Genomic DNA, 12354 nt, shown 5'->3' on the forward strand with positions numbered 1-12354 from the left:
TGCTGAATGAAACGTCATTGTACACCTAACCCTTAACTGTACCCCACAAAACCATAATAAAAAATACTGATTAATGAAAAAAAAAAGAATGATGGAATTACATGTGTCCCTTGGTATCCCAAGGATATTTGTCTAGGACTCCCCAAAGATACCTAAATGCACAGATGCTCAAGTCCCTTATATTAAATGGTGCAGTATTTGCATATAATTGACACATATCCTCCTGTATACTTTAAGTCATCTCTAGATTACTCATAATACCTAATACAATGTAAATGCCATACAAATAGTTGTTATTCTGTATTACTTACGGAATAATTACGAGAAAAAAGTCTGTACATGTTCAGTACAAGAAAATAAAGTATGTACACTTTCAGTAGTTTTTGTTTTTACATTTTGATTCACAGTTGGTGGAATCCACAGATGTGAAACCCATGCATATGGAAGCCTGACTGCATTTTAGAATTTCTTTTTGACCTAGATGCCAATGAAAAGCTTTTTCTTTCCTTAAATAATTTTTTTCATCATAAAGAGTACAGATAATGGAATAAACTTTATGTCCCAGTTTGCTTTGATTCTCCAGTTCATATTAAAATTTGAACCCAATGTTAATAATTCTGTATGTACCTGCTTCTGCACAGCTATATCCCAAATTTCCCCTAGTTCTGATTTTCTGTGTGTCTCCTCACTTTGATTTTCAACAATTTAATTTTTCAAACTTGCTGGTAGGTTACAGTCACTCACTGCAACTGCACTGCAAAATAACGAAGGAAACAAATCAGTGCTTAGAACGTACAAAAGACCTGGTGGTATCCTCCTCTTCCTTGGAATGGGCAGAGTCCCAAGAACGCCAAGCTGAGGGAAAAGAAACAAAACAGATTTGCTTCAGAGTTCCAGATAAAGGAATACAAAAATCTTTGTTACCAGATGGCTATAAGACCTCCAACAGATGAATGATCCTCGGAGCAACAAGAAATGATAACCAACATTATAGAGACACTGAAATGTACACAGGTGGCTGATTTAATCATACAGGGTCTGATGGGGATTTCTAGAGGTCTAAGTAGAGAGTGCCCAATGAATCTATTGGCAGTAGAGTATTTCTCTAGAATCTTACTGTTTTATTCCTAATAGGAAATTTATCTTAAATACATAACAATAGATAATAATTTAAGTGTTAGGATGGCCTTTAAAATGTTATTGCTTATCATAAAAAATTTAGAAAAAACTCATGATCAGAGATTGGTTACAGACAACGTGGAATACTCATATGATAGAAAGAAACATAGTAATAATGCTAATGACATTTTTTTGGAAACCTGATTTTTTGCACTAAAAAATTCAGGGCTTTCTGGTTAAAAATGGAAGACTGAATACTTGTATTTATTTCTGGTCCCTCCCAAACCCAACCACAATATTAGTAAAGGAACAAAGTAAGCTAAAACTCACAATGACAAAGAATATAGAAGACAAAGAATATAGCAGCTAAGAGATGTCAACAAAATTTGGGAAGCTACAGAGCAGACACATGAGAGGTATCTAACTTAACTAGAAAAAGCTGAAGCTTAAGTGAGGATGGGGGAGCCTTGGCAGGACTCTAGAAAGGCTCAGGAATGGAAGTACTAGGTACTTATGTGGATGGGAATTTAGGAGTAGGGCTGAAAACCAGAGAACCGATTATGTTATAAAAAGATGTTATGACCACCTGATGTCTTCTTTCACCCCACATAGCATGGCAACATTTCCCTCACACTAGTAACAGAAAAAAATTAAAGATTTTTTCTCTAGATATAGCCAATGAGACAGGATCTAGATTTCAGACGTAAAAGAGCCAGATAAAGGTGAGACAGAAGCAAATAGAGAAAGAAGAATTATGGATGTTCTCATATTGCAACATGAAATGTCCCCCTTCCCCACTCACTCACTTCCTTTGTTTGCTTCCCAAAAAAGTTAAGTTACGGCTTATATCTCTCAAGCAAAATTTAGGACTTCCTGCTGGGGAAACTGACAAATGCCTATAGATCCTGCAATTTGGCCAACCTTGAAAGAAGGGCAAAGAGAAGAGTGTGTTAGGGTGGAGGTGACAAGGAAGTGGTTAGGTAGTGAAAGAGTGCTAAATCTTTATCTTTATTGTGAAAAATCAATAGAAAGTTATCTAAAACTGAGAAATTAAGCATTAGTACTATAAGGATGTTATTCAGAAAAATACAGTTGAATACTTTGACAAAAATGTTCAAAGTCCTTACCTCTGGGGAAAGGAAATAGGGGATGAAGAAGGATGGAATAGAAAACTTTTGATTGCGGTTATATAACAGCATTTAAAAATATATTTAAATGTATTCCTTTAAAAATAGCATGTCGAGGCTGCGGTGGCCGGGAGCGGCCACTGCACTCCAGTCTGGGCGACAGAGTGAGACTCCAACTCAAAAAAATAAATAAATAAAAAAAAATAAAAATATAGAAATTACACTTAACATTTTACTGTAAAAAATAAAATAGTCAAGTGAATAAAATAAAAAAACAAATGTCTACCCTGCCTAATCAGTACAAGTACTAAATTTCTAATTCTTTACATGGTCCCTGAATGCACCTCTCTCCCCTAAGCTCTGGCCACCTCTGAACCTCCTCACCTCTCCTTTCCATCTTCGGAGTCAAATTCTCCATTGCCACACGGCTATTACTGATATCTGAAGGTTGAGACATCATTCGGATCTTGCCCACTGTGGGCAAAAGAGTCAAGACAGGCTGCAGGGTCAGCAACTCCAGGGTCTACTCTTTCCCAGGACTCTCCAGCTTCTGAGGCAGGTTTCAGGTCACGATGTCTCCTTCTATGACAAATACATGTTCCTCAGGTTTCTTTCTACTCACACCACAGATCTGTTTTATCCTTGTGGAGCCAGGACCTGCAAATTAAGATAAAAATCCAAATTACCTGATGCCTTCTCACAGCATCACTGTGGTAACCAACATCCAAGATGCCCCCAAAATCACTGTCTTTTGGTATTCATGTCTTTTGTAGACCCCTCCCACACTGAATAGGTTTCGCCTGTATAACCAATAGACTATTGCAAAAATTATGCTGTATAACTTTCAAAGCTAGGTCATAAAAGACACATTTACTAAACAAAATACTGTTGGCAACTGTAACACAATGGTGTATCTTGCACATTTTGGATCATGTACTTTGAGGGAGGCCAGCTGCCATACCATGATTATATTCAACCAGCCCTGGGGAAAGGCTTTCTGTAGATAGCTAACACTAACTTGCCAGTCATCTTGGAAGCAAATCCTCCAGTCCTACTCCAGCCTTACAATGACTACAGCCCTGCTGACATCTTGACTACAACTTCATGAGACACCCAAGCCAAAATAACTAAGTCATTCCCCACAGCACCTGTGAGGTAATGAATGTTTATTGTTTAAGCCACTAAGCTTTGAGGCAATTTGTTATACGGTAAAAGATAACTGATACTGTCCCAAACATTAATTTTCCTTGCTTGTAATTCACACTGTCTAGAGTCACTGGCTAGAAATGCTGGAAGTAGAGACCAGTAAGACTATGGAGGACAACTCAAAGACTCAGCAACCCAAGCTGAACTAAGTGCTCGACAGAGATATCAGGGGTCTAGAAACAATGTGATGCTCACCTATCTGCTCGTCAAATATCCTCTATGTGTAAAAAGGCCCAATGCAGTGACAGATATACAGGTGAGTCAAAAAACACTCAGATTTGCAGAAATCCCATATTTGAAGTAAAAGGGAGTTTCATTAAAAGTCCGCTACTCCATTCCACTTCTGAGTCACTTTGGCAATTGAAATAATAGTGTGTTATAATTTATAATTCCAAGATTCTTCATTTGAAAACAGAACAATACTGATTTCACAATGATATTGGAATAATAAATGAAATGGCTATTAAGTATATATATTAATTTATCATTTGCTATGAAAAATTACTAGGTACAAGGTTAAAAAAATACCTAAGAAAGTAGACTAATATTTGCCCTATAATAATAGAGCTGATATAATAAAACAGAAAACATTCAGTGATAGTAAACTTGGAAAGTGCCACGCTTGGTATATACTCCTAATACCCTTCAAATAATTACAATTTAAAAAATTCCAATTATCACCTTCTAACAAACTATATACATTCATTCCTTAACGACAGGAACATGTTCTGAGAAATGCGTCACTAGGTGATTTCGTCATTGTGCGAACATGAGAGGGTACTTACACAAACCTAGACTGTATGGCCTGCTACACGCCCAGGTTATGTGGCACTACCTAGTGTTTCTAGGCTATGAACCTACACAGTATGTAACTACACAAAATACCGTTGGCAACTGTAACATAATGGGTGTATCTAAACATATCTAAACACAGAAAAGATACTGTAAAAATATGGTATGAAAGATTAAAAAACGGTACACCTGTGTAGTATAGGACACTTACCATAAACGGAGCTTGCAAGACTGGAAGTTGCTCTGGATGAGTGAGTGGTGAGTGAATGTGAAGTCCTAGGACATTACTGTATACTACTGTAGACTTTATGTGCACTGTACCTTTAACTCTCACTGAATTTATAAAAACATCATTTTCTTCAATAATATATTAACTTTAGCTTACTGTAACTGTTTTACTTTATAAGCTTTTTAATGTTTTTAACTTTTTGACTCTTGTAGTAACACTTAGCTTAAAACACACACTGTACAGCTGTACAGAAACATTTTCTTCTATTTAAAACTTAAAAAAAAAATTTTTAATTTTGCTAAAAACTAAGACACAAAAACACACATTAGCCTAGGTCTACACAGCATCAGGATCATCAGTATCAATGTCTTTCACCTTCACATCTTGTTCCATTGGAAGGTCTTCAGGGATAATAACATGCATAGAGCTGTCATATTCTATGACAACAATGTCCTTCTCTGGAATATCTCCTGAGGGATTTGAAGCTGTTTTTACAGTTAACTTTTTTAGAAGTAGGAATACACTCTAAAATAATGATAAAAGTATAGTAAATGCATAAACCAATAACATAGTCATTATCATTATCAAGAACTATGTGCTGTACATAATTTTATGTTATATACTTTTATATGACTGGCAGTGCAGTAGGTTTGTTTATACCAGCATCAGCACAAACACCAGAGTAAGGTGTTGCACTATGATGTCACAAGGCTTGGAAGTCACTAGGTAACAAGAATTTTTCAGCTCTATTATAATATTATAGCACTACCATCACATATGTATGTGGTCCATCATTGACAGAAATGCCATTATGTGGCACATGATTGTAATCTAGTTATCATATATACACCATCAATTCACACATCAATATAAACCCATGAAAACATTTATATTTGCCTGGTTTTGATACTAATAGTAACTGCTCAAAAAAATATGTGGATAAAATGGTGTAGTCACTATGGAAACTGTACAGTGGTTAAAATATTAAAAAGAGAATGACCACATGATCCAGAAATTCCACTTTTGAGTATAAACCCAAAAGAATTGAAAGAAAGGACTCAAATATTTGTACACCTATGTTTATAGCAGTGTTATCCACAATAGCCAAAAGGTCAAAGCAGACCAAATATCTACTGATGGATGAATTGATAAAATGCTTATCCATATACAGCATATGCAATACTATTCACCTTAAAAAAGGCAGAAAATTCCAACACATAACATGGATGAATCCTGCGGCCATTATACTAAGTTAAACCAGTCACAAATGGACAAATTCTGTATGATTCTGTTTATACGAGGTACGTAGAATAGTCAAATTCATAGACACCAAAAATAGAACAGTGGTTGTCAGGAGCTGGGGAAAGGGGTAATAGAGGGTTAAATAGGTACCAAGTTTCTGTTTTACAAGATAAAAAGAGTTCTGTAGATGGATGGGGGAATATGGTATCATAATAATGTGAATGTACTGAATGCCACTGCACTGTACACTTGAATACAGTTAAGATGACAAATTGTATGTTGTGTATTTTACTCCAATTAAACACACACACACACACACACATACACACACACACACACACACACACACACACACACAGAGTTGGCCCTCCATATCCACAGGTTCCACATCCTCATATTCAACCAACCTTGAGTCAAAAATGTATTTAGACCTACAATGACTGTTTCTATACTGAATATATATATATACACAAATGATTTTTCTTATTATTATTCCCTAAACAATATAGTATAACTACTATTTCAATAGCATTTACATTGTATTAGGTACTACAAGTAATCTAGAGATGATTTAAAGTATATGAGAGGATAAGCACAGGTTATATACAAATACTATACAATTAATATGAGGGACTTGAGAATCTGTGGATTTTGGTATCTGTGGAGGGGGCAGTTCTGGAACCAATCCCCCTCCCCAGATACCAAGTGAAAACTGTATATAAAATAAATGAGATACTACTACTGCTACTAATGTGGGTATGTAAAACTGTAAGAATGTAATACATCAGACAAGAATAATAGAAATCGATAGACTGTATGAAGTTCAAGTGTTTTAGTCTTAATTAAGGTTTGAGTTTTGATAAGCATACATGATAAAAATTCAAGGACAAGAACAGAAAACAAAACAGGGGAGAGAGAAAAAGGGATAAGGTAAACCTGCACAGTTTTTTTTTTTAAAAGGCATAATATGTACAACTATAATAGAGCAAAAAAAATTTTTAAAAATCACAACACAAAAGAAAACATTTTGGTCAGCAATCATAATAATCACAACAAAATTGGTCAGCAATCATAATAATCACAACAAAATTAAACTCACCTATTAAAGTAACAGTCAACCAGGATAAATGGGTAAAAAGCTTAGCAATATGCTCTTTACAAGAAATAGACCTGAAATATAAAGACACAAATAAAAGAGTTAGAAAGTGAAATTCTTGACAAATACAATAACAAAAATTATCAGACAAAAGAGACTTTGGGTTAAAAGGCATTCACCAGGATAAAGAACATGTTTCTTAATGAGGTAGATTAGAATTTTGGTTCCAATTCTTCACCTCCTTCTAATAAAATTACACATTCACACTCTGCCAAGTAACTTGGTCTTGACCTCCAACTGTGGGTGTAATTGATATTAAGCTTAGTCACGTGATTTGTTCAAGCTCATGTAATATTAGTATACTTGGGAGCAGAGGTATTAAGGGTGTTTGCATGACCTGTCTTGTGGTCTGTTGATCCATCAAATCAACATGCCTTGGTAACTACTATCCTTTTGGCCTGAGCAGATCTGAATGCATCTGAGCTATCCATCAACTGAGCCATGCCTGGCCTAGATACAGGTTCACCTAGTTTACGGTGAACCTGTAAACCCATGACCATGAGAATAAACGCTTTGTTGTACGCCACAGAATTTAGGGGCAGTGTGTTGGGGGTCATTATTACCAAAGCAAAAGCTAAACAAGACACATAATAAAAGAAACAATCACCAAGGAAAACTGGAAAGCTACAGAACAGGGCCAAGGACTGTTGAGGGGGGAAAAAAAGCAAAGGGCACTAAGAAGGGGTGGCCAGTGGGTAGAGAGGACCACTAGAAAACAACGGACTGTTTTTTTCCCCAAGCAATTACCAACTATGCCAAATGCTACTGAGAAGTCGACTCAAATAAGACAAGATCCACTACACATTCCACAATGATGCACACTTCGCCAGGCTCACTCACACCACACCACACCCTTAATCACAATCACACATATCACACACTTCACGATAATCACACACAACCACCATCACTATAACCTATACGCCTCACAATCATCCCAGCAGTTACTCCTGCCGACACACACACACACACACACACACACACACGCTTCTACCACAGTTTTTGTTGTTGTTGATGCTGTTCCAACAACTCCAACCACTCACCAGTAGCGAATTCACACTCTGAGCACTCCCCTCGGCCGCTACTCCAGGTTCTCTGGGCCGAAGAGGCTTTCTACCCTCAGCCCGGTGCAGTTCAGACTTTTCGAGTCCCTTCCCCAACCCCCGCTGCGGGGACTCGGCCGCGTCACCCGCCAGAAACGCTCCAACGCGCAAGCAGCGCGCAGATTCCGAGACGCTGGGGGAAAGGTGACCCTCAGGCAGATCCCGGACCCACGCGGGTAATGCCGAACCATCCCTCAGCGCCCGCAACGTGCCAGAGCACACCTCCCAGAAGGCCCCGCGGCCCGACCAACTTCCGGTCAGAGTACCGTCTGCGCTTCCGGTATGAGGGTCGGGGCTCGGCCAGGTCCGCAGGGGAGGCTCCGCTTCAGGGCGCCGCGCTACCGCTACCCACGGTTCTTGGCCTTGGCTGGGCTTTGAGAATTGCAGCCGCGGCCGCTTCGGGTGGGCCCAGGCGCGGCGCTAACAGGAGCCGGCGTGGGTCCCGCTCTGGACCACATTTCCCAGAAGACCTGGAGGCCTGTCGCTTTTCTCGCGTGACAAAACTCGAACGTTTCGTCACGCCTGGCGGGACCGTTAGATCAGCGAGGTGAGATATTTTGGTCCCCGGGGGAACCGACTCCTGTCTGCAGGTTCCGACTCGGGATGAAGCGAAAAGCCTTAGGTGAGGACACTGAAGGCGGGTGGGTGGCTGCGTCCTCGGGCTATGCGGGCCGAGCAGCCCGAGAGAGGGAATATTTTGGAATTGTCTGTGTGATAATGATATTGCGGCTTTAGGTGTAAACATGGGATGTCTGTCGTCATAGGGTGTGACTGTGTCCCCCCATGGTGATATGTGATTGTGACTCTGCGTCCCTGTGGGGGGTGCCTGAGACTCTGCAGATGTAATTTTATGTCTCAGAGTGGGTATGTGATTGTAACTGTGTTGCCTCCTGTTGCTGTGTGTGCGGGTATGAAGTGTGTGTCCCCTTGGTTTCATTGTGACTATCGAAATGTTATGTGGCACTCTGTGTGTTGGCTTGGGATTCTTGTCAACTGTGCGGATATGATTGCAGAGTCTCTGTCTCCAAGAAACCTCTCTGAGGTCTGTCAGATTCTAGCCCTGGACAGCAGTGAACTCAGCCTTTCCTTGACACACTGAAACTGAACAGGGTGCCCCATTATTCTCTGATCTTCTTTCTTTGTGTATGGTGGGTAATGGGGATGGGGCTGGGGATAACCTCTGACCTCACTAGTTTGGATACCAAGAAACATCTTGGTGTCTCACAATCTTTCCTCTTCCAGTTTTACTGATCTCCAGGCGAGCCACCCAGAGAAGGAAGGAATGCATGTTGAACTTCTACAAGCAATATCCAAGGTGTGTTTGGGTTTCCGCTTTGATTTTCTTCTATGGAATATTCTGGCCCAATAAACAAATATCAATTGATTATAGGCTCCTATAATTTCCCTGTTGCAACACTTCTTATCATAGGGACTCACTAAATTTTAAGGTTATCCGTTCACCATTTGATTGTTTTATCTGAAAATTAGAGAGTACATACTAGGATAGAGGACTCAGAATAGGGCTAGTGTTTCCTTTTCTTTTCTTTTCTTTTTTTTTTTTTTTTTTTTATGAGTTAGAGTTTCACTCTTTCGCCCTGGCTGGAGTGCAGTGGCACCATCATGGCTCACCACAACCTCAACCTCTCTTGTAGAGACGAAGTCTCAGTATGTTGCCCAGGTTGGTCTTAAACTTCTGGGCTCAAGCCATCCTTCCACCTCGGCCTCCCAAAGTGCTGGGATTTCAGGCATGACCCACTGTACCTGACCCAAAGAGAGTGATATTTTAATGCTTAACCAATTTGCATTTTAAAAATTCAAGAAATGTTTAAAAAAAAAACTTGTGAAAAATGGTAGGGCATTTTTCTACTCCCCAGAAGTGGGTATCCTCCACTCTGCTGTTTCTCTTGGCATTATTCCTATATTTATAACTAGTATTCCTATATTGCAATTTTTTAGATAGACATTTTCTAGTGATTTCCTGGCAAGTAAATGTGGATTGAGATTTGCCGTATCACAGTCTTCATTTTTTTGTCCCTATAATAGAATCATATCACAAATTTTCTTTAAATCATTGATATTCATATCATTAGGACCTTGTAGGTATTGTTAATTTGAGCCAAATACTACACTAGAATCTGGATTAGTTCTAGTGTAATTTGTATTTTTCTGAGAGCAATTTGCCTTGTTTTCTCATTTGCCTGGTTTCATGTATGTGTTGCCAATTTTTTTTCAAAATCTCTATCAGTTTTGACAGTTGCCTGTCAATATTTTCCATGTGATCAAATATACTATTTTTTTTTTTTTGGAGAACCTCCTTCCTATAGTCCTCTGTTATTTTGTTCTGCTCCCTAGGTCTGCTACCAGATGTTGTCCTGATTTGCATTTTACAGTTATACTGGGCCTTTATTCACCATTCTCATGCTAGTTTTCCACTTTCTGAATATAATACTTTGCTTTTTCCTAATTTACTCCCTACTTTTGATAGAACACCTAATCTAGTAGCTTCTGAAGAAAGACTACATTGGAGATGATTTTATCATTCCCTTCAGATATAGAATTATCTTGATTTAATATTCACACCAGTTTAGTAATTTGATTGAATCTAGAATTCTAGGCCAGAATTCATTTTCCTTTGTGATATTAAAAGAATTGCTTTGTTTTCTTCTTTCAAATGATAATATTGAGAAGTCTGTTGCCATTCTGATTCTTGAAAATTTGTGTGATCTGTGTTTTCTTCCTGGAAGCTCTTAGAAAATTCTGTTTTCCCCTGATATTTTGAAAATTTTCTCCAAAATATATTGTAAGATGTGTTTAAAATCCCATCACATTGTTCCCTTTCTTAGGGCTTAAAAAGGGAAAAGAGAAGAGAGAAAGAATTCACTAATTGAGCTTAATGCTTTCTATTTGATATCATTGGAAACATTCACTTAGTTTGCACATCCCTACACTCCCTCTATGCCCAGGAGCTATGTCTTCTACTGATATAAAAAGGTTCCAGCCCCTTCAATTTGCTTACTGTGTTCTTTCCTGCAGAGGTTTTTCTACCTCCCCTACTACTCTCTTTTTCTTCTCTTTTTCCATTGTGAAAGCATGTTTGTTGTTTCAGGGGTCAGTGATGTTCAGGGATGTGTCCATAGACTTCTCTCAGGAGGAATGGGAATGCTTGGACTCTGGTCAGATGAATTTATACAAAGAAGTGATGTTGGAGAATTTCAGCAACCTGGTTTCAGTGGGTAAGGATAACTTTCCTCAGAAATTCAGAGTCTGCCCTTGGGAATATCTCCTTTCTCCACTGTGAATTATTAACTTCAAGTAACCAGCTGACTTTCTGCTCCCTGTTCCCCAAGGAATGGTTTGAGTTGGAATGGAATGGAAGAGTTGGAAATGGGCAGCTCCGATGAGCTGAGGCTGAAGCTTCATCTTCTCCATCTTTCTCTGGTTTTTCCTGTAGTGGCATCTCTTCCTTGATCACCAAGGAACTGGATCTGATTTTTGGGACACCCACAGCATAACTATGTCCCATGTCTTTTCTTGTGAGCAGGACTTTCCAATTCTAAGCCAGCTGTGATCTCCTTATTGGAACAAGGAAAAGAGCCCTGGATGGTTAACAGAGAACTGACCAGAGGCTTGTGTTCAGGTAAGTAAGAAGATGATAGGACTGGAACAGAGCATCATGGCACCTCTGAGATTTTATCAGGAAGCTTCCTTCAAAGGCCCAAGTCCTTTTCCATATGAGCTAGTCTGCTTTTTTCCTCTTATGCTTTCCTCACAGCCCAATATAGCAAGTACTTTCTCTCTTCCTTTCAAAGCAATTATTCTGCCTATAATTTAGATTTCATTCCTTCTTTGGATATGCTGTATTTATGCTTGTATAACAGAAGATCTTCTCACCCTAAGAAATGTATACATGTAAATCTGTGTGTTTGTGTTTCCTTTTTCATTTTCTTTCCCTGTGCTTGTTTTCATTTTATCTACTTTCCAGTTATTTAACCTCTTTGACCAGTTTGTCCTGGATTTAACAGTTCATTCTTTCATTTATCAAACATTTGATTATTTTTACTTCTTTTAAAAAATTGAAGTATAACACACATACAGAAAACTATGTGATTATGACTCTATAGCATGAATTATGTGAAGTGATGCATCTATGTAACCACCACCCGGGACAAAAAATAGAACATTACTAACACCTTAGAACCTCTTCTCTGCCCCCTCCCAATCACTAGCCTCTTTTTCCTCCCACCAAATAAGCACCATCCTGACTTCTAGCACCATGGATTAGTTTTGCCTGTTTTTGAACTTTATATAGATACAGTCATACAGTATTCAGTTTTTTGCCTTTGGCTTTTTCTGTTGAACGTTATGTTTTAGTATGTCATA

At 38.6% G+C, this 12354-nt stretch overlaps 2 protein-coding genes across 6 annotated transcripts in view; one reads left to right on the top strand and one right to left on the bottom strand.

Annotated features, from left to right (window-relative positions):
- Nucleotides 1–7958, bottom strand: part of ZNF568 (zinc finger protein 568) — a 102538-nt gene extending 94580 nt beyond the window's left edge. For 2 of the 3 annotated variants that reach the window (XM_008070080.1, XM_008070079.2), the window contains exons 1-4: nucleotides 7915–7958; nucleotides 6815–6885; nucleotides 2631–2903; nucleotides 797–855 (exon numbers count right to left, since the gene is read on the bottom strand). In XM_008070080.1, the coding sequence (XP_008068271.1) occupies nucleotides 797–855; nucleotides 2631–2706 (135 nt within the window). In that variant the 5' untranslated portion in view covers nucleotides 2707–2903; nucleotides 6815–6885; nucleotides 7915–7958. The remainder of the gene's footprint in view (nucleotides 1–796; nucleotides 856–2630; nucleotides 2904–6814; nucleotides 6886–7914) is intronic. The other variant, XM_021718587.1, reaches the window with a different exon arrangement.
- Nucleotides 1–12354, top strand: part of LOC103272599 (zinc finger protein 829) — a 310263-nt gene that overhangs the window by 266495 nt on the left and 31414 nt on the right. Inside the window, exons 2-3 of one of the 3 annotated variants that reach the window (XM_021718591.1) lie at nucleotides 11123–11207; nucleotides 11516–11611. In XM_021718591.1, the coding sequence (XP_021574266.1) occupies nucleotides 11153–11207; nucleotides 11516–11611 (151 nt within the window). In that variant the 5' untranslated portion in view covers nucleotides 11123–11152. Of the gene's footprint in view, nucleotides 1–11116; nucleotides 11208–11321; nucleotides 11612–12354 lie in introns of those variants that run through there. The other 2 variants (XM_021718593.1, XM_021718592.1) reach the window with 2 other exon arrangements.

The sequence above is a fragment of the Carlito syrichta genome, unplaced genomic scaffold (assembly GCF_000164805.1).
Source record: "Carlito syrichta isolate Samal-C Ts95f unplaced genomic scaffold, Tarsius_syrichta-2.0.1 Scaffold312887, whole genome shotgun sequence".
Classification (NCBI taxonomy): domain Eukaryota; kingdom Metazoa; phylum Chordata; class Mammalia; order Primates; family Tarsiidae; genus Carlito; species Carlito syrichta.